We start from the raw sequence: 25335 nt of genomic DNA, 5'->3' as shown, positions 1-25335 counted from the left end.
AATCCAAATTGTAGCCCTACATGATTTTCATTCCATTCTCATGTAGATACCCCCATGGTCTAAAGTCATGGAAAACAAATGTGTAGAAGTGTAGTGGAATCACACTCACAGTCCCTCCTACCACCACCACCACATCCATGTGTGCATTAGTTTTGTGTCCATCCATGAGAGTAGTGCCCACTGTTCTCATTGATGGGTGTGAACTACGTATGTGACAGACCACCCAACCAAGCACTCTTTAGTTTTATGAGTATTTGATCTGTTTGGGTCCTATGTACTAGGGATGTGCTCCGCTCCGATTAGGAGCGTAGAAGCAGTAGCGGATTGGCCTGCTCCGCCTTACCCAGAGGCGGAGTAGGAGCGAACCGCGGACCCCCTAGAAGCAAGGCGAAGAGAAGCGGCCATTTTTCGGAGCTCCGAGTTCAGGCGGAGCGCTCCGGTCGCCATCTTGAAAACATTTCGCCATAGGATTGCATTGCGGCAAATAATCGCGCATAACTACGTTGTTTTTGAAGCTATCATTCTGAAAATTCTTGTGCACAGAGAGTCGTGGATGGGGGTCATTTTGAGACCACTCTCACCTCTCTGCATCGTACGGGTCACGGGCTATATTTTTGTGAAAATCGGGTCAACCGCGCGGCTCAAACTGCGTTTCCGGCTTTTCGCCCATAGGATTGCATTGAGGGAAAGAATCGGGGATAACTGGGGGGGGGTTAAGCTATCATTCTGAAAATTCTTGTGCACAGAGAGTCGTGGATGGGGGTCATTTTGAGACCACTCTCACCTCTCTGCATCGTACGGGTCGCGGGCTATATTTTTGTGAAAATCGGGTCAACCGCGCGGCTCAAACTGCGTTTCCGGCTTTTCGCCCATAGGATTGCATTGAGGGAAAGAATCGGGGATAACTGGGGGGGGGTTAAGCTATCATTCTGAAAATTCTTGTGCACAGAGAGTCGTGGATGGGGGTCATTTTGAGACCACTCTCAACTTTCTGCATCGTACGGGTCGCGGGCTATATTTTTGTGAAAATCGGGTCAACCGCGCGGCTCAAACTGCGTTTCCGGCTTTTCGCCCATAGGATTGCATTGAGGGAAAGAATCGGGGATAACTGGGGGGGGGTTAAGCTATCATTCTGAAAATTCTTGTGCACAGAGAGTCGTGGATGGGGGTCATTTTGAGACCACTCTCAACTTTCTGCATCGTACGGGTCGCGGGCTATATTTTTGTGAAAATCGGGTCAACCGCGCGGCTCAAACTGCGTTTCCGGCTTTTCGCCCATAGGATTGCATTGAGGGAAAGAATCGGGGATAACTGGGGGGGGTTTAAGCTATCATTCTGAAAATTCTTGTGCACAGAGAGTCGTGGATGGGGGTCATTTTGAGACCACTCTCAACTTTCTGCATCGTACGGGTCGCGGGCTAGAAGTTTTTAAAAAATCGGCGGGAAAAATACCTTTTTCAAAGGGCTGAGGGGCAGAGTCAGCTCCCGGTCATGATGATCCCAAAGTTGGAGGAGGGCATAGGCAAAACAGGTAACTTGGGATTCTGGGAAACTTCTCTTTCTTCATCTGAACGGGCTTTTCCCCGTGTTTTTTAACACACCTCGCAGGGATGTTGTGTGTGGGGTGCCCGATTTTCAAAAATTCGCCAAAAATCAGGGGATGATGGGATTGCTTTGAAACTTGGCGTGCATGTGTATATCCCCATGAGGTGTCATGGTGCCAAACATGAGGTTTCTAACTTGAACAGAAAAAAAGTTGTATAATTTTTTAGCTTTCAATGCAAGCCTATGGGGGGGGAAACGGAGCTCCGGATCCGGATCCGGAGCTCCGGGCGGAGCGGAGCGGAAGTGGGCGGAGCGGGGGTGGGGCGGAGCGGCCCGATCCGAAAAATGGCGGATCTGCAAGTGAAGCGGAGCGGGGGGTCCGTGCACACCCCTACTATGTACAGCACCATGTACATTGATGGTGCTATATAAACAACAACAACAACAACAACAATAAATAAATAAATAATAAGTTCTCTTGATTCTTTTAAATTTTTATGTGGTTCCTCTCTTGTTGCCAGATAGTTGCCCAATTCAATACTGAAAGCTTTCTTCCCGTTTGGTGGTAGGTTGCTTAGACTGGACAAGCCAGAAGAGCTGAGCCAGCAAATTTAACCATTATGGACAAGCTTGAAGTGATCCCAATCTGTCAACTTCAGTTTCTCCCCCTTTTTACCCTTAAGTTTGTTTCAGCCCTGAGCCTCGTGTGGCGCTGAGTGCTAAAGCAGCCTTCCATCCTCCCGAGGTCGGTAAAATGAGTACCCAGTTAGCTGGGGGAAAGGGAATAACAGCTGGGGAAGGGCAAACCTCCCCACTATAAGGTCGGTAAAATGAGTATCCAGTTAGCTGGGGGAAAGGGAATAACAGCTGGGGAAGGGCAAACCACCCCACTATAAGGTAGGGTGACCAACTGTCAGGATTTCCCCGGATTTGTCCTGGTTTTTGTTCTTTCCATGGTGTCAGGGGGGATTTTCTATAATTTTCAATAATGTCCTGGAATGACACACCTTCCCCTTTAAGGCTGCCATTAGCATGGCAGGAGGGAATGACATGCTTTCTTGAGGCACATCATTCCCCCACCCCGAGCTCCAATTGAGGTCTTAAAGGGGAAAGTGGGTCATTCGTGGACATTATAGAAAAGGCCCCAATTGGAGTGGATGGTGGTGGTGCAGAATGAAAGCCTTTCCCCTCCTCCACTCCCATCGGGTTCTTTAAGGTGGCGGGGGAATAACGTACTTTCTGCAGGACTCAGAAAGCTGCTTCCATACACACACACACGGTGTCCTCTTTTTTGGTTTCCCAAATATGGTCACCCTATATAAGGCCTGCCAAGAAAACATCAGCAAAAGCTGGCGTCCCTCCAAAGGTCGGTAATGACTCAGTGCTTGCACGAGAGGTTCCTTTCCTTTCCCTTGTTTCAGCCCAATTCTGCATCAGTGTATGACATTTCTTTAAAGTCTGCATGAAAATCTGTATGCATTCCCATGTGTTTTCCTAGTATATGCATTTTTGTCTGTACATTTTACTAATGTAGGCATTTTTCAAGCTATTTTCTCTATTATAGGGTGTGTGTGTGTGTGTGTGTAATTTTCTGTAGTATGCATGTTTTTATGTCCACTGTCCCTTAGCATATGGGCTTTTGTGCACTCTTTTTTCCTAATGTGCTCATTTGTGTGCACATTTTTTTGCGGGGAAAATCCTATTGCAACATTTGGGGAAGAAGTGTGAATTTCAGTGAGCAACTGTGCTCTGATTCATGTATTGGTTTGGGAGGTTTGAATTTGGTACAGTTGCATATAAATTTGACAGAATGGCTTTCTCACCCATCTCTACCCCAGTCACCCATCTATGAAGTAAGTGAGGCATCACTGGTTTGTCCCCTGCTTTTTGGAGGCTGGAGGAGCAACACAACACAGAGATGAAACATGAGAAAAATCTGTTATAGTGTATCAGGAGGAAAGCTGGGCATGTAACATCACAAAGCTCAAGTTACCTATAAAGATTTCCATCTCTTGAAGCTATGATTCTTTCACAGCAGATTCCTTATATTATTTATGCTTTGTTTTCATATCTCTATTAGGAGTCTGCAGAGGAAGGCAGAGCCAGCATTTACCAATCAGTGTTCACCAACTCTTGCAAAGAAATGATGTGTTATCCAGATTTCCCTTTCCCAGACGATTTCCCAAACTATATGCATAACACCAAGCTTCAGGAATACCTCCAGATGTTTGCCAAGAATTTTGATCTTGTTAAATACATACAGTTTAAGGTAAGAAATTACAACCTAAATGACAGGAAATCAAGGTATCTGTATGGTGAAGGTGCCAAGATAATTATCTGCTGATACAAAGTTGATTCCAGCAGGGCAGGGCATTTTGTGAGAGGTCCCAGATCCAGCTCACTGGCCCACAGCCCATTCGCAACCCAGTCTTCGAGCACCCCACAGCCCGATGAGCACCCGGCAGCCATCTGCCCTGGTCCAGAGCCAATTTCTCCCCACCCCTGGAAACACTGTGTGTTGCACTCCTCTTGCCACCATCCCTGTGCCACAATTTTAAAAAGGACGGGGAAACCAGCAAATTTGTCCATTCTAAGCCTCCATAACAGTTCGCTGCCAAATTTTACCAGCAAACTGTGAGTCTTTCTCCCTTTTTCTAAAAGGAAAAAAAGGCGGGCAGTGGGGTGCTGCAGGTAGGCTTTATTGTTGCCCACCCCTGCCCTAGACTGTCTGGGTTAGTCTTACTTTAGACCAGGAATGGGGAACCCATGGCATGCAGAGCCTCTCCATCAGTCCTGGCAGATCCTTCCCCAGGCCCCCTTTTCTCACCAGTTGTCACCCTGCATCATGGAAAGGCTGTTATCTTCCATCAGTTCTGTGGATTGGCGATAACAGCTTTTCAGTGCTGCACACAGTCTTAGTGCAGCTCCAAAAAGCTTTTATCTCTGATCAGCTGCTGATCAGACAAAACAGCCTTTCCATACTTTATGATGACAAAGCAGCTACCTTGCTCACCACACAGCACAGAAAGGCAGAGAACTGTCCATGGAGGGAGATTTGCTGCCTTGCCATGTGTGTGGAAAGAGTGAATGGAGAGTGTTTGCATGTGTGCAAATGCAGTGTGTGTGTCCATGCAAGCAGCCAGGGCTGTAAGCCAGCGGTGGGGGTGGTCTTGTCCCTTGGGCCGAAAAGGGTTCCCATCCCTGGTTTAGAGCCAGGGACCATTTTCACATCCAGTTCCTCAAATGTTGGCCATTGTTCGTGCTAAATGCGAGCTGACAGTGCCACACACAGGGGAGGCAGTTGTGTGTGGAAGGTGGCACATGTAGGAATTGAATGTTAGCACACTGATGCAGATGATCGCATTGGCTGATGAAAATGGGCTTCCAGATTCACCCACCATTTGATCCAGATGTGCATGCAGAATTGAAATCTATTTGTAATACATCAGGCTCCAAAATGAGGGCAATACTAATGTTACTCATTCCCCCATGTGGTAGGAAATTCCGGAAGCGATACCACAGGGTGTTGTTTCCTTTGAATGAAAGAGCAGTGGTGAAGAGTCTTACTAAGATTTGCTTTATATGTAAGCACATAACTGGAAGCTAGTAAGCATTCTTACAGGAAGCAACAAATCCCCAGAGAACACCTTGCACAGGGTCACCTCAATAAATTAACTTGTGCTTGAAAAAAATGTGAGTGTTATACAAAGTGGAACAGTCATGTTTGTCCATCTGGTTCCCTACCTGCAAACCCACATGTAGTTTGGCCCTAAAACCCAAGTGAATTTCCCATTCAGGCAACATTTATAGCCGTTAAGGAACATTAAAGTTACAGTCTTAGGGTCCATGGGAGGGTGTCCCCCTCCAAGGGCAGTCCAAGCTCAGATCTCCCTCCCAGCCCCTGTGAAAACATTTTCCAGCTCTGACCTTCCTGACATTGGAGCTCTGTGGTCGGGGGAGGAAAAACATGGGTGGGTTGGGGTGTGGCATGGGTGAGTTGGGGGAGTTCTTAGACATACCTCCAACATGTGGGGGGGATTTATGCCAGCCTTGGGGCTTCCCATTACTTGGGAGCGAAGTAGTTTTTTCAAAATACCCATTTTCCAACCAGCAGGGCTTTGAAAGTCTGACACCAGAGTTGTCCATAATGGCAAGGCACAGTGTTACATTTGTTCACATTAATCAGTGCCACACTCCCAAGAATTATGTCTATTTGCTTTGGAGACTGAACCATACTGATACACATTCTTGAACATTTCCTTAAAGACTGTTGTAAACCATATTAAGAAGCATCCAGATTTCCCTGTTACTGGTCAATGGGATGTCATAATAGAAAAGGATGGCAAGGTGGAATCGGTTGTATTTGATGCTGTCATGATATGCTCTGGACATCATGTCTATCCAAATATTCCAGTTAAGAGCTTCCCCGGTAAGTGATTAGATAGAAAGAAAGAAACTATGATCAACCATAACTGTCATGTCCAGTTCATGAACTGTTACGTGAGTGTCATGAGAGATGACTGTGCCTTCCACTATCTTACAGGATAGAGTTAAAGCTCAGTTTTTCATTTCCTTGCTTTTGGGTGTTTCAAGACCCAAACAGACAAGACATTAAATGTGTGAATGCATTTAATATGTCTGTTTTTCTTTAAGAATAGTATCTGCAGTGAGAAAGCAGCAGTGGGACCAGGGCACATGGGGCGAGTTTTAACCTTTCTTCCCTCCCACCAGCCATTGCTGCTGTCCCACTTAAAATCTTCCCCTCTTGAAGAGCTCCATCACACCAGCGATTTATCACACTCTCGCCATGTGTTTTTGCAGCTTGGTACTCACATGATGTTGTCCCTGTCCTGCGTTCATCTCACCTCTTCCCCTCCTTTTTTTGGTCTTATTTTGGAGTGGGGAATGTCCATTTTTTTCCTTCCCTGTGCAATAAAGTCACTCCTTCGTCCTGTGTATTGCTGCTCTTGCACTATATCAGACCATCCCCTTTTTGTTGGGGGCGAGTGTGTCGAAGGGCGATCTCACTGACAAAAGAGGAGGGTGGGGAGGTTCCCACTCAACTGCTCAACCATGAAGGAAGAGAGAGAGAGAGAGAGGGCTGAATGCCCCGTGGAGAAGGCTGCCACCTGTGCCTGGGACTTGGTCCCATTCAACTGTATGATTCTTACTCTTGAGTAGGCACGTCTAGGTTTCCTGAGCAGAACAATGCTGGCTTCCTGTTGCCATGCCAACATTGACCACAAACTTCTGCAAAAACTAATAGTAATTCTTTCTCTTCATATATTGTTTAATGGGGGTGTGCGGAGCGGGTCCCCTCTGCTCCAAAATTGGAAATGGAGCTCCCTTGACCAGCTTCTCTGCACTGATTTTTGGAGCGGACTGCTCTATTTTTGGATAACATTATGCCTGTGAAAATTAACAAAAATGCTTATAACTGTGTAATTTTTAAAGATAAAGAAATGAAACTTGGCACAGTGATAGCTCTTAAGGAGGGCTTTAGCTGCGCCAAGATTAAATCAGATCCATTTGTGCTTTGAATTTTAGGAATTAAATCCCTCCCTCAAACCATTCTTCTGGTACTCCACCAATGCAAAATTCCACTTGTTTGCATTCGTGGAGGATCTGTTTTCCTTTACTTTGATCTCTATTTTTATGAACTGGAGATGCACATCTGCACATTATCAAAGTAAAGGAAAACAGATCCTCCACAAATGCAAACAGGTGGAATTTCACATTGGTGGAATATCAGGAGAATGGTTTGAGGGATTTTTTTTTTAAAAAAAATAATCCTAAAAATCAGGGCATGAACTATAACCGTGCCAAATTTCATCTCTTTATCTTTAAAAATTACACAGATGCAAGCATTTTGGTTAGCCACAGATGTCAATATCAAAGCTACCCTTTCACCCCACTCAGCCTCTTCCAAATGTGGAGATGTTCAATTAAGAAAAACACACACACACACACACACACACACACACACACACACCTGAAAAACTGTCGGATAATTTCGGAGACATTAGAAGCTCTGTTTGGGTGCAGTAATTGCGCAGTTTCAGGTTGCCATACTATTGTATTTGCCCAGAATTAAAAACATTAACTGCAGGGAGAAGGAGAACTTAGGGGGTGGGGTGGGGTGGTAGATTTCTCCAGCATAGTAGCAATACAGGTGAAAAGATACATGAGCTGAAATAGTACAACAACACACAAATGTGAAAGTGCCCAACACTAGACTCGCTAAGGAAACGGAGGGGGAAACTGCAGACTCAAACCAGGGGGGAAAAGTAGGTGTGGTGGGGCTCAAAGTTACTGTTTGCCCTGACAATAAGATTCCATTGGCACAAACAACTATGAACACTGACTTCAGGTTCCAGTCATTATTGAATACATTTAGGGACAATCCTAAGACATAAGGAAATGGCCCCTCAAGCAGCAGATTTGGTGGGGCTATTGTGTATCAGTTTAATTTATTGTTATATTTTACCATACCAATGGCATAGTTTTAGATATTCCACCTTAGATGCCTTGTGGTGCATCAATCCCAAAGACCCAAATTTGTATGTTTGTTTCTTTAAGATCTCTGTTGCTTTCCCACTTTCCCATGTAGGGTTGGAGAAGTTTAAGGGTAGCGTTTTCCACAGCCGGGATTACAAAGGACCCGAAAAGTTCAAAGGGAAGAAAGTTCTGGTGATTGGCCTTGGGAATTCAGGCTGTGACATCGCTACAGAGCTCAGTAACACAGCCTCCCAGGTATCATCTCATATCCTGCTCAGGAATTATCATTCTGCTTAATAATCAGCACACGTGTCCAAAGTTAAGCACTTTTAAGCCTTATTGATTATTAATTCCACTTTTCAGGCTTTCATTTCAATCAAAGGGACACAGAAATGCCAAATGACGCTGCATTGCACCCAGTGTAACAGGTAGACACTCTGATAGCAGAACATGGCGTTATAGCTCAGTGGCAGATCATGGGCCTTGGAGGCAGTGGACGGCCCCAAGTTCAGTTCCACCATGTCCAGCTAAAGGAACTCAGGTAGCGTGGCAAGGAACTTTCTCTCCCTGCCAGAGTCCTTGGAGAGTAGTCGATAATGGTGGGATACGTTATTATTCTGTCAGCTTTCAATTATGTCTAAATTCATGCCAAAATGAATATTCAATCCAACTTCATAACTGTCATAATCTCATTTTTTTATAAACAATCTGGCAAAATTGGAAAGTGTTTTTTTTAAAAAAAAAAATAATAATACCATGAATCTATTCTTTATTCAGTTAATTGGTTATTCGGTTAGGATTTTGAAGGGTGCGGGAAGGTGGGGTTTGTCTTCCCTAGTGCTTCTGTTTATGTCATTGGTAAGTATATCACGTAACCGGAGTACTTGCTTAATTTTTCTGATTAAAATCAGTGGGTCCTAAAAGTACCTAATTTGCTGATTTATTTGTGCTTTAACCTTGGCCCTTACAGACTTCATAACATATCTGACTGACTGCTTTTATTTATGGATGACTGTCTATGCCACCAAAACACTTTAAAATCCTCTGATATTTATTTATTTATTTATTTATTATTTTTTAAATCCTCCCTGTATCTGTGGGGAGTAAAGCAGTTAAAAGAATATAATACATTAAAAAGTGTTTAAAAATAAAATGATGAACAGCACAGGAACAGATATAGATATAGATATAGATAGATAGATAGATAGATAGAGAGAGAGAGGTGAAATGGGGGGAGACTATTGGTTCAGCCTTACAGTCCCTGGATTCATTGGAGAAAGCCATGACAGTGATATAAATGTGATAGAAATTTGCTGCGTAGATATGCTGTAAGAGCATTTTTATTTGTGATACTTTAACAGAACTCTGTAATAGAATAGTCTTTGGGGGATTCCCAGAGCAATAATTTTGCAACCATTGGAGAAATTTTACAATGATACCATCAACTGATGGCTGTTCCTGTGCAAAGCTCCATTGAATTGACGGAGGAAGAAATTGCACGGGAATGATTCTTGGTGACATGTGCTTCATATTTGGGTCCCCTAACCGTTGGTGGGTTTTTTGTAAGGTTTACCTCAGCTCTAGAAGTGGATCCTGGGTAATGCCTCGCGTTTGGGAACAAGGCTATCCCTGGGACATGCTGATTGTAACTCGCTTTGAAACATTCCTCAAGAACGCCCTCCCAACAGCCATCTCAGACTGGTTGTATGTGAAGAAAATGAACAGGTGGTTCAAACATGAGAACTATGGTGTGATGCCAGTGAACAGGTAATGCTTCAAACAAAAAAGGTGGTGGTGATTTGCTTTGAGAACAGAGTCCCTTTGCAAGGATCCATATTGGTGGGCAATTATTTATTTATTTATTTATTTAAAAGATTATATATCCCACATTTTTATCAAATGATACACAAGGCAGCTTGCAGTAGTAGATTGTAATAATACTGCCTGAGGCAAACAAGATGGCATTTCCTGCCATACTCCATCACTAGCAGTTGAATCTTATTTGAACATTGGTGATGGACAAAGTCCTCCACCAACTTGAGAGCAACAGGCAAATATAAGGGGCGCAGGGAGGCCACATGGTGCATATAGTTCTTATCTTCTAATACCTTACACACACACACACCTCAGTATCTGCCACTCTCTCTAATGGTAGAACCATCCCTAGATGATAACACAACCACATACACAAGATTATAAACCAATACTCCATGTTAATCAATACGGAATGTTTTTAAATTTTGTATCCTTTTTTAATGTTTACTGTTTTTAACTTTCGTAAACCCAGAGAGCTTCGGCTATGGGGCAGTATATAAATGTAACAAATAAATATAAATAAATAAATAAACAGGGCCATTGAGATTAAAAGTGAATGGCCAATGGTCATGGAAGCTATTTTTTTTTATTGATTTCAACCAGAACCCAGCCAAAGAAACATACCTGACACACAAATGTCATAAGACTGACTTGGCAAATCCCAGCAAGCTATCATAACAAAATCAGCACACTTTCATCCCAATGAAATTGCCAATTAACTAATACACTAGAATATATGCTATCTCCAATCGGGATTATTTCCAACTTCGACCAGTTAATCAAGTAGTCAGACAAATCACCAAAAGTATCAGTTTCATCAAAGCCAGAACCGACAGCAAAAGTTCATCAGCATAAAAGATAATTTTAAATTCTAAGCTAGCATGCACAAAACTGTGACCACTACTATTTTGTCTAATAGCACACACTGGGGATTCCAAGCATAAATTGAATCTGTCTCTTTTCTTGCCCCTTCTCCCAGCCATTTTTTGTAGAAGATTTTTGTCCCCATCCCTCTATTAAAGTCTTTGCTCCATTGACTTTAATAGAGGTAGGGAAAAGTGTCCCCCACCAGAAAACTGATGGACGGGGGAAAGTCCATCCCTTTACCAAGGATCCTGTTGCCCCAAGGATCGTTAGCTTCCCCCAGTACTCAATCAACTTTTCGGCCCAGCTCCCTTTTCTCTATTTCTGTTAAAGTTGATAGAGCGAGATTGCGCCATTGACTGTAATAGCGCATCCTCAGATGTGTGTTTTATTGCACACTCCTTACTGGCCACTCACTGCTTTTCAAAGGTCCTTTCGATGCTGATGCCGTCTGCCTGCCGTCTCGTCTTTTTTCCGCAAAACACAAACAAGCCAGTGAATCCGATTTTTAAAGAAATAAAACTTGCCACCATTTCCTGCTGTGTGCAGCAGAAGCAACTCGATAAAAACACCCACTGAATGGGCCATGTGGTCATTGCTGCATCCACTTTCTTGTGCATGTGAAGGAAGACGAAGCTGCTCGTTCCTATTGTGGGACAGCAACAGGAGGCCAAAGTGATGGTAGGGAAATGCAATTTTCCCTCCATCTAATGACGCTCACAGAGGTGGGGAAAAGCCAGTCAAGCACATGGGGCGTTTGGGGCGTGTCAGTGTGCCTTCACCTGTGGGCACCACATTGCCAACCCTTGATTCAGATCTTTTCCAGTCTGGCTTCTGGGTTGGATTTTGAACAGACACTACCTTGCTCATCCTGGTAGATGACTTGCACTTGAGGAATAGGTGTGGTGAGTTTGTCCCTGTTGTTTCTTCTAGACCTCTCATCAGCTTGCAATACTGTTGAACATCGTATCCTTCTAGATCTCTGCAATAGAATTTGGAGGCATGGTGTCACAGGAGCTCCAGTACTTCCTGTGGGATGGACTCAAAAGGTGTGCTGGGACATGTTTCCCCACTCCTTGACCATTGATATTTGGGGTGTCTCAAGGTTCAGTCTTATCCCCCATGCTTTTCAACATCTACATGAAACTACTGGGAGAAATCACCTGGAGGTTTGGGCTGAACTGTTCTCAACATGCAGATGACATGCAGCTCTACCTGTCTCTCCCATGATTTAATTCCAGGGAGGCAGATGAAATCCTGGACTGGTGTCTGAGGGTAAACTTGGGATGGATGAGGGGTAACAAGCTGAAGCTTAATCCAGATGAAACAGAAATATTGTGAGCTGGGAAATCTGCTGGTCTGGATGAGGTCTGGATGACGTCACACTCCCCCTGAAAGGCCAGATATACAGTCTGGGAGTGCTCTTGGTCTTGGTGCTGTCTATGGAAGAGCAGGTGGTGTCAGTTGCCAAGAGTATTTTTACTAGCTTAGGTTGGTTCAGCAGCTATGGCTCTATCTAGAGAAAGCTGACCTAGCCAAAGTAACACATGACTTGGTTGCATCCAGGGTAGATTACTATTTGAAGCAGCACACCTGTAGCACTACTTCTGTTCTTGCTCCTTCTAGAACTCTACGTAAAGAGCCAGTCTTCAACGATGAGCTTCCAAGTCGCATCATGTATGGAACTGTAGTAGTGAAGCCCAACATAAAGGAGTTTACAGAAACCTCTGCAATATTTGAAGACGGGACCATGCAGGAAAGCCTTGACCACATCATCTTTGCAACAGGCTATAGCTATGCCTACCCATTTGTGGATGATGAATCCATCATCAAGTGCAGGAACAACAATGTCACCTTGTACAAAAGTATTCTTCCCCCTGAGCTGGAGAAGCCAACTATGGCAGTTATTGGCTTAGTCCAGTCTCTTGGAGCAGCTATCCCAACTGCAGAACTTCAGGCTCGCTGGTTCATAAGAGTGTATAAGGGTAAGTGTAGTATATTGGCCAAGTGATGGAGCTGTGAATCAGGAAATCCCTGGTTCAAATGCCACGTTTTCTGTTAGTGGTACTTGTATTAAGCAAGCCATTGGGCCTGTTCACACATCACGGTGACATATCATAAGTTAATTATCCCACAATTTGTGGGAACGCGCAGCCTGGTTGCAGCCTCCCTGTGAAATATGCTTTGCTGCATATTTGTGGCATAAGAGGCAACACTTGCCTCTATCCAAGCCCTGTAAGCAGTAAAAGCAGGCCTCTGCACCAAGGGCATTCCACATTGCGTGAATAAAAAGGTGTGGGTGTGGGTGTGTTTCTGTACCTGTGAGAAGGAGTGAATTACGCGGGACATAGGGAAGCATAGTCAATATTTCCCTTCTTTGACAGGATTATGTAAACTGCCATCAAAGAACAGCATGTTGGACGACATAGATGAGAAAATGGGGAAGAAGCTGAAATGGTATGTTTTGAAGGCAAATGTGCATTTTTCATTTTCTATTTATATAGGAAGAACCCTCTCACATTTTCTTCACTTGCTATTGATGATAACATACTTTGATTTCCTGCAATCAGCAAGTTTAAGCTTTCTGCATTGAAGTTTACAATGGGCTTCATTTGTTCAAATCTGCATGCTGCAATTGCCCAGACGGGTCTTCTAGGTGGAGGCCTTGCTATATGCCCCGTCTCTATTGGATGCTAGGTTGGTGGCTACCAGGGGCTGGGACATTTCAACCATCGCCCCTGGTTATGACCCTCCATCCCCAGGTTGTTCTGTTTACCCCTCCCGCCATCCCTCGTTCAGGAGACAGGTGAAAACTGTCCTGTTTCATAGAGCTTTTGATGCGGGGGGGGGCGGTCAAGGGGAAAGCACGGTGTCCTGTAGCGTATTTTCATCTGCTCTTGCGCTGTGCGGTTGTTGTTGTTATGTTGTTCTCTTGGCTTTTTAGGCTTTTAAGCTAGCTACGCTGGAATTTAATTTCTTATATTAATTTTTATTATAATTTTTATATTCACTATCCAATCTTCTGTGGAATGGCCAGATATATTTGTTTGTTTGTAATAAAAACCGTAAAATATATAAAAATACGCCAAACCTCAAACAGAAAAGCAGCATCACTAATATCAGAGCAGAGTGTAGATTTAAAAACAAAATCTTTCTTATATAAAACAAACAAACTATAATGATAGAAAACCTTAATAATAGAATTATACCAGGCCCACAAAATAGTAAATCAGAAATTGTTGACAGTCTTGGCACTGCTGCTATTGCAAATAAGATGCCAAAGGTGTAGGGGGAGGGTCTGTGTCGGCCAATAAGCAGTAGGGGTGTGCACGGACCCCCCGCTCCGCTTCACTTGCAGATCCGCCATTTTCCGGAGCGGGCCGCTCCGCCCCGCCCCCGCTCCGCCCACTTCCGCTCCGCTCCGCTCGGAGCTCCGGATCCGGATCCGGATCTCCGTTTTTGCCCCCCATAGGGTTGCATTGAAAGCTAAAAAAGTATACAACTTTTTTTCTGTTCAAGTTAGAAACCTCACGTTTGGCACCATGACACCTCATGGGGGTATACACACGCACGCCAAGTTTCAAAGCAATCCCATCATCCCCTGATTTTTGGGGAATTTTTGAAAATCGGGCACCCCATTCAGACACCTTGGGATAGCTCCGTCAATTTGCATGTTAGAAACCTCAAACTCGGCACCATGAAAGCTTATCCATGTGTCCACATGGACGCCCAGACTCAAAGCAATCCCATCATCCCCTGATTTTTGGCGCGGCTCTAACCTCTAACGCACCACCCATAACCCTAATTCACACCCCTTTCGATAGCTCCGTCAATTTGCACGTTAGAATCCTCAAACGCGGCACCATGATAGCTCATCCACGTGTCCACATGGATGCCAAGTTTCAAGCAAATCCCATCATCCCCTGATTTTTGGGGATTTTTTGAAAATCGGGCACCTCATTCACACCCCTTGGGATAGCTCCGTCAATTTGCATGTTAGAAACCTCAAACTCAGCACCATGAAAGCTTATCCATGTGTCCACATGGACGACCAGACTCAAGGCAATCCCATCATCCCCTGATTTTTGGCGCGGCTTAACTCACCCCAAATTGTCCCATTCTACAACTACGTCAATTTACATGTTAGAAACCTCAAACTCGGCACCATGATAGCTTATCCACGTGTCCACATGGACGCCAAATTTCAAAACAATCCCATCATCCCCTGATTTTTGGGGAATTTATGAAAATTGGGCACCCCATTCACACCCCTTGGGATAGCTCCGTCAATTTGCATGTTAGAAACCTCAAACTCGGCACCATGATAGCTTATCCATGTGTCCACATGGACGCCCAGACTCAAGGCAATCCCATCATCCCCTGATTTTTGGCGTGGCTTAAACTTTTTAACTCACCCCAAATCAAGTCCCATTCTACAACTACGTCAATTTGCACGTCAGAAACCTATCCTTTGGTCCCATGACAGCTTACCCATGTGTCCCCATGGACACCAAGTTTCAAGGCAATCCCATCATCCCCTGATGTTAGGGGAACTTTTGAAAATCGGGCACTCCAGTATGTCAGGGATTTAAAGTTGCAATGCAGACAGCTCAATGGGGCCAGTTCCAAGGAAATCCCAACATGCCACGAGATAACCCTAAATCTTCTGGCACATTTGAAAAAGGGATTATTGAACTTGATAAAGTCTAAGTGAGCGCAGGAAGGACTTCTCCCCTGAGTCAAAGCAAGACACATACACCATCCCTGCAAGGCGGGAAGGGGAGAAGGGAGGGAAGGCAGGCAGGCAGGCAGGCAGGCAGGCAGGCAGCATGCATTGTAGTGCCGCAAGGATGGCTTGAGCACTAACGCATAGCAAACCAACCCGTAAGCGGGCACAAGGAGCAAGTGAGGTCAAGATGGCTGGTTCTTTCTTTCTAAGGCAGCAGTTACGCCTTGAGGGGCACAGAGGAGGACGATTGGGAGCAAACCAGGCACCAGGCGGGCAGAGAGGCAGGCAGAGTAGGCGAGGAGTCAGTCCTGGCAGATGCCCCACCACAGCAGCACCCCGGGGGAGGCGGGCAGGCGGGCAGGCGGGCAGGCAGGCAGGCAGGCTGCGGGCATTTCTGGGGGCACAAGGAAGTGATGGCTGGTTTCTAAGCCAGCATTGCAGTTAGTCACGCATTGCAAACGCAAACCATCCCAGCGAGTCGGTCACCGAGGAGGACAGGCTATTGGGGAGGAGTCAGTCCCGGCAGATGCCCCACCACAGTAGCACCCTGGGTGGGCATTGGAAAATGCCATCTTGTGGGTCCATACTTCCCCCACCCCATGTCCTGCAGGGTTGCCTGCCTAACCCTTGTGGGGATGGGAGATGGAGAGCTTAGAGTGGCAGTGCCAGCAGCCTTCGGCTTTCCCCTGGAACCAGTCGCCTTGCCCGCCTCTTTCCCCAGCAAGATCGCCTGGTGCTGCCTATGAAGATGCATCTTCATGCTGCTGGTTCCATAATGCCCTGTCGATGAACCCCTGCTTAGGCTGAGTTTGCAGTGGCGACAGACAGCAAAGCGGGGATCCGCTCCCAACTCAAAGTGGTCCCACACGATGCTTGTCTTTCGTTTCCGTGGTGACACCACCAATTGCCTGCCTGAGCTCTCTGGTGTTGCCACAGAAACAGGGGTGTGGGATGAGACTGGGGAGAGAGCCTCGGCCTGCTGCTGCTGCTCCTCCTCCTCAGCTCCCACATCCTGAAGGCCCACCGCCTCCTCCTCCTCCCCCTCCCCCTCGTCTAGGTCCATCAGCGGGCTCGTGGGCTGAAAGGATAATGAAGGTGTTGGGGATACTCCTCCTCCTCTAATGCCACCTGCCTCTTGTAAAGGGGCACTTTTCCCATTCCCACCCTCAAAAAGAGAACGCCGGGCACAAGTTGCAGAAGAGAGTGGCTCTGCCTGCTGCTTGTCCTGCTTCTGTTTTGGAGCAGTCAGCCAAGGAGTTGCCCGTTTGATTTTCACAGGAGGAGAGGCAGCCTGCTTACTGGTGCCAGCCTGAGCCTTGCTGCTTTCAGCACACCTGCTCCCTCTTTTCATGATGACTAATAAAATATTAATACTACTAATAATATGTATAAGGTACTACTAAGAATATGTATAGGAAGAATATATGTTTAAATGTAGGGAAATGGGACAAGAAGTGTGTATGCTGTATAAAAAGAATAAAATATTATACTACTAATATAGTATGTATGAGAATATACTAATATATATACTACTAAGAATATCTAATAATATGTTTAAGAATATTACTAATAAATGTAGGGAAATGGGACAAGAAGTGTGTGTATGCTTTCCCCAAAATGCTCAATCTGTGGCTGCCTGTTGCACTTCACAAAAGCAGCCCACTCAGTCCAAGTTACACAAAGAAGAAAAAGAGAATAATTTTTTTTGGTATTTTTTGGTATTTTTTGGTATATAGAAGATAGAAGGAAACACAATCAGGATTTAAGAGAGGGGAGGGGGGGAAAGAACCAACCAAACACTACTACTAATATGTATAAGAAGAATAAAATATGAATACTACTAATAATATGTATGAGATACTAATATACTACTAAGACTATGTAAAAGAATATAATAAAATATGTTTAAGAATATTACTAATAAATGTAGGGAAATGGGACAAGAAGTGTGTGTATGCTTTCAAAAGAAAGCTTTCACAAAAGCAGAACAGTCAGGGGGTGGTGGCAACCAACCCAACCCACCAAACACACACTCCAAAATTTAAAAATAAAGTTTATATTAAATCAAATAAAGGGAAAAACACAGGGCAAACTAAGCTATAAGTCAGAAAGAAGCAAACAAACACACACACACACGCCAAACTAAATCTATCCTAATCTATCTCCAAAGTCCAAAGCAGGAGCACTAACTAACTAAGTGTTCCCTCCACGAACGCCAACCCACAAAGAGACACAAAACAGAAAGTTCTCAGGGTGGGTCTGCCTTAGTCCCCCCTCCAACGCTGGGATTGGAGGATGATGCTTTCTGAGGAGATCAATTCTCATCAGGATTGGGAGTTGAATGTGCCTGTCATCGCTTCCAAAAAAACCCAAAAAACCCCAAACCCCGATTTTAAAAAAAATATTGCACAAGAACCACAGGACGCAGAAAGTTGAGAGTAGTCTCAAAATGACCCCCATCCACGACTCTCTGTGCACAAGAATTTTCAGAACGATAGCTTAAACGCTGTTATCCCCGATTCTTTCCCTCAATGCAATCCTATGGGCGAAAAGCCGAAAACGCCATTTGAGCCGCGCGGTTGACCCGATTTTCAAAAAAATATAGCACGTGACCCGCACAACGCAGAGAGGTGAGAGTGGTCTCAAAATGACCCCCATCCACGACTCTCTGAGCACAAGAATTTCCAGAACGATAGCTTCAAAAAGAACGTAGTTATCCGCGATTATTTGCCGCAATGCAATCCTATGGCGAAATGTTTTCAAGATGGCGACCGGAGCGCTCCGCCTGAACTAGGAGCTCCGAAAAATGGCCGCTTCTCTTCGCCTTGCTTCTAGGGGTCCGTGGTCCGCTCCTACTCTGCCTCTGGGTAAGGCGGAGCAGGCCAATCCGCTACTGCTTCTACGCTCCTAATCGGAGCGGATCACACCCCTAATAAGCAGTTCTAGTCGCAATGTAAAACAAAAGTTCTTTGTTTTGCACTAGTTGTGAATCTAATAAAGTGAACTGTTAATGAGGCAAATCTTCAGCAATTTCCCTCACCCTGGATATGTGAGACACATCTGCACTTATATCAGGGTTTTATCACTTAACTTGCCATGGCTCTCCCAATAAGAATCCTGCTAGTTGTAGTTTGGTGAGGATACTGAGAATTCTCTTTTAGAGAACTTCATAGCCACCCACCTCTGTCACAGAACTCCAGTCCCAGACAGTCCTATGGACAAAGAACAGCGTTAAGCCATGTTAAGTTGCGGGTAGATATACCCATTGTGTAGAGGCAGCCATACACCATTTTCTTAAGTGACAGGTTTGTTTGCGGGTGTGCTTTTTTGTGTGCTTTTTTTTTTTTAGCATTTTTGATGTCCAAATGTAAGAATTACATTGGTAAGAGCGCAGTTGATTTAAAAATGGTTTTCTTCTGTTTTCATGAATAATGTTCTGAAGTGACATGTTCTTGGTGTCAGTTATGTTTAGGTTCATGTCACGCTCACTATGGCAAGAATTCTAGTTCTTTCTTTCTTTTTTGATTTAATCTTTTTTATTGTTTCCAAACACCAATAAATAAAAAACACTACAGAACAAAATATAATACATATAGACAAACACACCCACAAAAATCAAACAAAGCAAAAACAAACAAACAACACAAAAAGAAAATGTTCTTCCAATATTCTCCCCAGCAAAAATATGTAACAATGTTGTGGTTATTTTTTTTCTTACTCTATCGCTGTCAAATGCGAATCTCTAATTTCTCTCATAACATTTTCTACACTATTGGTTGAATCCACAGATATACAAGTCATCTTTTTCTCATCCCTTCATAAAGTTTACAAAAGGTTCCCATTCAGTTATAAATCTTAAAGTCGTTTTTTTCTCTCATTATTGCCGTGAGTTTCGCCATCTTCGCTAGCTCAAACGTCTTCAGTAGCCATTCCTCTATTGTGGGCACTAGTTTGCCCTTCCATCTTTGTGCATATAGTAATCTTGCAGCTGTCGTCATATATAAGAATATCGTCCCATGGTTCTTTTTTCATCTGCTCATCCATAAATCCCAAAAGAAAGTATTCCAGCTTCAGTTGGATATTAATTTTTAGGATTTTTTGGATTACAGAATAAATTTGTATCCAGAAAGTTTTTGCTTTTTGGCAGGTCCACCATGCATGGTAGAATGTCCCTTCCTGCTCTTAAGAATTCTAGTTCTTTCCTAGGCTGCAGTGCTGCTCCGCCCTCTGCCCCAGAAAAGCAGTTTGGGAGGCCATTTTTAGTGGATAAACAGCACACAAGGACTTCAGAGCATGCGCACGCACACATGTGCATTACTACTCTAGTTAAATTCGGGACACTATGCAGTTACTTTAAAGTGTTAAAAAAAAAGTGAGGGGACAGGGAGACACTTCTGTGTCACGTCCGGTTTGGCCCTGATGTGTACAACCTGGCTTGGCCTCAACAGGAGCCCAGAGTGTTCTGCTCCACAACCTGCTTTCTGGCCAGGGGGAGCAGGATCGTTGCTGTTATTAAACCAAACTACATTAAACTTACATTTCTGAGTCCCTTGATGCAAATGCTTTGCCCTTTAAACAAGCCAGTCAACACCAGGAATTCTCCACTGGTCCACATAGTTCTCGGCATAATATAAGCATGCAGTAGTGGAGGATTTTTGGCCTCTGAAGCTGATGCAGCTTTCATATAAAAGCACTGGCAGTGTGTCCATTTGCAACAACTGGACATGGATTAGAGAAAACTAAAAAGGGACCAGTTTATGATTTAATGGGGGGCAGTCTCGCAAGATATCCTTGCATTTCAAAAAGATAAGAAAATAAGTGGGTGTTAGTCATCAGGCAAATGTCATGGTTGCTTCATTCATACCTAGTCTGATATTCGGGAATTGGGTTTTCCTTGCCCAATAGGTCATCGAACATGATCTGTTTCTGTGCCACAGCTGTGCCTATTCCTGTGTGCAGCCATGTTTTCAATCCATGACTTTCCAACGTAACCCAAAGTTCAGCTTATTCAAAACAATGTAAAGTTTTCTTCAGCATTTTCCTGCTCTGCTTAGAAATGTGTCTACTGAGCATCCTCTTCCTTTTCTTTAAGGTATGGCCAAACCGATACTATACAAACAGATTATGTTGTCTACATGGATGAACTTGCCTCCAGCATAGGGGTCAAGCCCAACATCCCACGCCTCTTCCTTACGGATCCCAGGCTAGCTCTGAAAGTCTATTTTGGCCCCTGCAGTCCGTATCAGTTTCGTTTGACAGGGCCAGGGAAGTGGGACGGAGCCAGAGATGCCATCCTGACGCAGTGGGATCGAACGCTGAAGACCACCAGGACCCGTGTCGTACCCAGCTCTCAGAACATTCTCCCACCCTTCCCTATGCTCGTGATACTGGCCCTCCCACTACTTCTCATTGCTGTTTATGGGTTGCTCAATTAAGTCGTCTCAGCGCCAAATTAGACTACCACCTACTTTTAAAAACTGCCATCTGCTTTTAAAAACTATGTTTTTATAGAAAAGCAAAACATTTCTGTACAATTTTTTAAAGAAAAAAAAAAGATCACCATTCAAAAATATGGCCGTTAAAACATGGTAGGAAAAATACTGAAAAGGCCAGGGGTGGGGAAGAGGGTCTGATTTTAAAAGCAAAAGGGTAGCACAGGTGAGCAAAGCAGCCGTGCCACCACCTGACACCTTTCTGCCCCACAGCACTACTTCCCAAGCACCTTTCTCCCAGCTGAGACCACTTCCAGTATGGGAGCTAAACTAAAGAAAAAATAATTTGGGAGCAGAAGCTGCAGAAAGGTAAGTCAATGGGGGAAGGGAGGGAGGGAAGGTCCTGCATTTCTCACCCACGTGCCCCTTGTGGTTTTAAAAACAGACCCACCCCCCTTTCCACACGATGGGGGCAGGTCCTTGTGGAAGTACTGCTAATGACTCCAGGGCCAGTGTCAGCCGCCGGCAGAGCCCCCCCTCTCAATACAGCCCATGGCTGAGACCTGCCTCCCACCCCCCGCCCTAATTGGGTCTAGTGCATTTTAATTTTGCAGAATGCTTTGAAGTGACACTATAATGGAAGCCCGCCGTAGGACTATCAAAAAGGAGCTAGAACTGTCTGATGCTGTGGCCATCATTGCCTTCTAGAAAGCAAAGGGGGAAGGCACTGAATGCAGCAGGGGGAACACAGTTCTCAGAAGTGCTAAAATTCATTAAAGCTAAGTGTGTTTCAGAAGATAAAATTTCCTTCCTTAGGAGCAATCAATAATCCGCTTTATCATTTCTGAATGAAATGTGCTAGGCTTTAATACGTGCTGACACTTCTGAGAATTGTTTCTCACCTGCTGATTGACACCATTGCCCACTGCCCAGTAAGCCCACAAGAGCCCACTGGCAAGAGGAGGGTCTTTTGCTGGAGCCAGACCAGCAGACACATCCACTTTGCCGCTTGAAACTGAAATTAGCAACAGAGGACAATATAAAGAAGATGGGCGAATCACAATGCTTCAGCAGGTTTTGTGCTGGGTAAGTCTGTTCATACGAATGTGTGTGTGTGTGAGAGAGAGAACATCCATGTGTCTGTCAAACAGACACAAATCTATCCATGATTAAGGGTGCCTCCAGACAGACTGCTCTCAGCACTAACAATCTAATGTGAGAGTAAATGGAAGATGCAGTGGGAGAACATGGGAGAGTTAAAGTGAAAGAAAACATCTAGAGACACATTCCTCTCGTAATGTTCTATGAATCAGGCAGAGTGATTGCACCATAAAAGTTTTGGCTAGAAGCGTCTAATTTAAAGGAAGAACTCAAAGAATTTAGACAGGTGGCAGGTTTAAAAGTTAACTATGAAAAATCTGCTGTCATGTCATATAATGTTCTCCCCTAACCATCAGTACCATATTAGCCACATTTTGGGAACTTCTTTTAGATATCTGGGAATATATATTCCTAGAAAAACTAACACATTATTTAAAATAAATTATGCCCCCCTTTAACTATATAAATAAAAATGTAAATGTTCGTTTGTTCCTAATCTAAAATCTCCGAAAGTTCTTCACCGATTGCTTTGAAATTTTGACACAACGTTGCATTCGAATACGCGCGTGTATTTATGTAACTATATTATAGATGGGGACAAAAGTGTGTCTTAGAATTGAAGAAATAGAGTATATAAAAGCCCAGAGGCCTCCTCCAAGCCACTTATGCAAATAGGAGAGAAGTCATTGTGACATCACCAACCAGTAGGCCAATCCACTGCCTCTGCCTTCTCTCCTATTTCCATGTTCTCTCCTATTTGGCGCCATCTAGTGATGTTTCTCGGAACTGCGGCCTTCTATGGAAGTTCCAAGTTCTGAAGAAAGGTAACTGCCAGGAGATTCCGGCCTAGCAGAGGGGCCAAAACCCACTAACCTCCTCACCACACCTGTGACAGGTAAAACATGCTTTTTTGGAAAAACAGCGCCATCTGTTGGACGTAAAAACAACACATGCTGGTCAGGCTGGAAGATACATAAGCAGCAATGAAGCTGTATGGCGAATTCTTTCATTTCCCATACATGAACGAAGTCTTCACTTAGCAGTACATCTAGAAAATGGACAACGCGTTTATTTCACAGCTGCAAATGTGCAACAAATAGCCCTGAATCCACTGGCTACAACGTTAACTGCTTTCTTCACATTATGTCAAAACGACGCGTTTGCGTAAACACTACTGTATTCGGAAGTGCCTACGTATTACACATGGAATGCGAGTAGAAAATCATTTGAACAATGCAAATGAGGAGAGCGAGTCGACGGACAACCTGGCATATTCAAAGACACTACGATAGGCAGACTGTACACCGTGCATCCCAATCAAGAGGAATGCTTCTTTCTTCGCATGCTGTTGGTAAATGTGCCCGGTTCAACGTCTTTCCAGCAATTGAGAATTGTCAACGGCGTTACACATGCCACTTTCCGCAGTGCATGTCAAGCTCTGAATTTATTGGAGAACAACCAACACTGGGATGTATGCATTAATGACGCGTAGAACACGTCACATCCAAATCAAATTCGTGCATTGTTTGCAATCATATTGACCGCCTGCTCTCCTTCATCTCCAACACAGTTATGGGAGAAATATAAATCGCACATGGCTGAAGATATTTTCCATCGAATACGCAAGGAAAATTCAAATATGAACATGGATTTCACACCAGAAATCTACAACGAAGTGTTGATAATGATTGAAGATTTGTGCTTAGAAATCGCAAACAAAGTTCTCAATCAATTGGGAATGCCATCACCGAATCGATCTGCTCCTGCTTCGTTCGATGTAGAATTGCGTCGTGAACAAAATTACAACACGGGTGATCTTTTGTCATATGTGCAATCAAATATTCCTAAGCTAACGCTTGAGCAAAATGGCATTTACGATCAAATAATGCAAACTGTCAATAACGGGGTTGGAGAAATGTTCTTCTTAGATGCGCCAGGAGGAACTGGTAAAACGTTCCTAATTACATTGCTTCTGGCAGCAATTCGATCCCAAAATGACATAGCCTTAGCTCTTGCGTCGTCCGGAATAGCTGCGACATTGCTACCAGGTGGAAGAATTGCTCATTCCGCTTTGAAATTGCCATTGAACATGCAATTCATTGAAACTCCCACGTGCAACATTTCCAAAGCATCCGGCATGGGAAAAGTATTGCAGAAATGCAAACTTATTGTTTGGGATGAATGCACAATGGCGCACAAAAAATCGCTCGAGGCTCTTGATCGATCATTGCAAGATTTGCGTAGAAACATCAAGACCATTTGGGAACGCATTAATATTGCTTGCAGGAGATTTCAGGCAAACATTACCTGTAATTCCTCGCTCGACACCAGTGGACGAAATAAATGCTTGCCTGAAATACTCTACTTTGTGGCGACACGTAAAGACGTTAAAATTAACTACAAATATGCGTGTCCAGCTGCAAAGATTGGCGTTTGCAATCACCATCAACAAAGCTCAGGGCCTCTCTTTAGAATTGTGTCGTTTACATCTAGACACGGATTGGTTCTCACATGGACAATTATGTGTTGCATGTTCTAGAGTCGGCAAACCAGACAATCTCTATATCTGCACAGACAATGGAACAACAAAAAATATTGTATACCCACAAGCATTGTGAAATTAAACATATTAGAAACGTGCGCTTTCTCTTTTCTTTCTTTTCCATTTAACCAGACTGAGCCACAGCAACGCGTGGCCGGGTACAGCTAGTTAAAAATATGAATTGAAGAAATGGAATAAATTGAATTTGTCAATTTTAGGGAGAATTGCAGCTATACAAATGTCTTTAATTCCCAAATGTCTTATTCCAGGTTCTCCCCATTCTCCTTCAGTCAAAAATGTTGAAGTATTGGCAAAATGAAATTAATGCATTTGTTTTTCAAGGAAAAGTGCCCTGCCTGGCTTTAAAATTATATTATAAAAAAACAGGTAATGGAGGCTGGGGGCTTCCAAATCTTGCATTATATTATGAAGCTTTCCAGATATGGCAGCTTCATTTTATTATTATGAAGGCAAATAAAAATTGGATATGCTTGGAAGAAGAAATGTTGAATAAAGGCCCCTTATGGGTTTTCAATCTATAAAAACAAAGGAATTAAACAATATCCAAAACCCATACACCAAGACTATCTTTACAATTTGGAAAAAGTGGCAGTCTAAGCTGTCTCCAGTGTGGTCTCCCCTTAGCCCAATACAATCATATCCAGCTAAGTTTGATGCAACTACTGTTATTAAAGTTTCTGAATGGGAAAAAAGGGATATTTTCGACTGAAAGATTTTCATGCCCAAGATAAACCCAAAACAATAGAACAACTTAGAGTTGATATAGGAGAATTAGGCCTGGAATGGCT

The 25335-nt window shown here is 44.0% G+C and overlaps 1 protein-coding gene across 1 annotated transcript in view; it reads left to right on the top strand.

The window, feature by feature from the left end:
• The window catches only part of FMO3 (flavin containing dimethylaniline monoxygenase 3), a 32964-nt gene extending 9955 nt beyond the window's left edge, over window positions 1–23009 (top strand). The window contains exons 3-9 of the mRNA XM_063133458.1: window positions 3626–3814; window positions 5812–5974; window positions 8156–8298; window positions 9611–9810; window positions 12349–12707; window positions 13107–13179; window positions 20544–23009. Coding sequence (XP_062989528.1) covers window positions 3626–3814; window positions 5812–5974; window positions 8156–8298; window positions 9611–9810; window positions 12349–12707; window positions 13107–13179; window positions 20544–20886 — 1470 coding nt within the window. The 3' untranslated portion in view covers window positions 20887–23009. The remainder of the gene's footprint in view (window positions 1–3625; window positions 3815–5811; window positions 5975–8155; window positions 8299–9610; window positions 9811–12348; window positions 12708–13106; window positions 13180–20543) is intronic.
• Window positions 23010–25335: the final 2326 nt, after the last annotated feature.

The sequence above is a fragment of the Elgaria multicarinata genome, chromosome 1 (genome assembly GCF_023053635.1).
Source record: "Elgaria multicarinata webbii isolate HBS135686 ecotype San Diego chromosome 1, rElgMul1.1.pri, whole genome shotgun sequence".
NCBI lineage: Eukaryota > Metazoa > Chordata > Lepidosauria > Squamata > Anguidae > Elgaria > Elgaria multicarinata.
The sequence above is the reverse complement of the archived record's forward strand: the minus strand, read 5'-3'. Positions and strand labels throughout refer to the sequence as shown.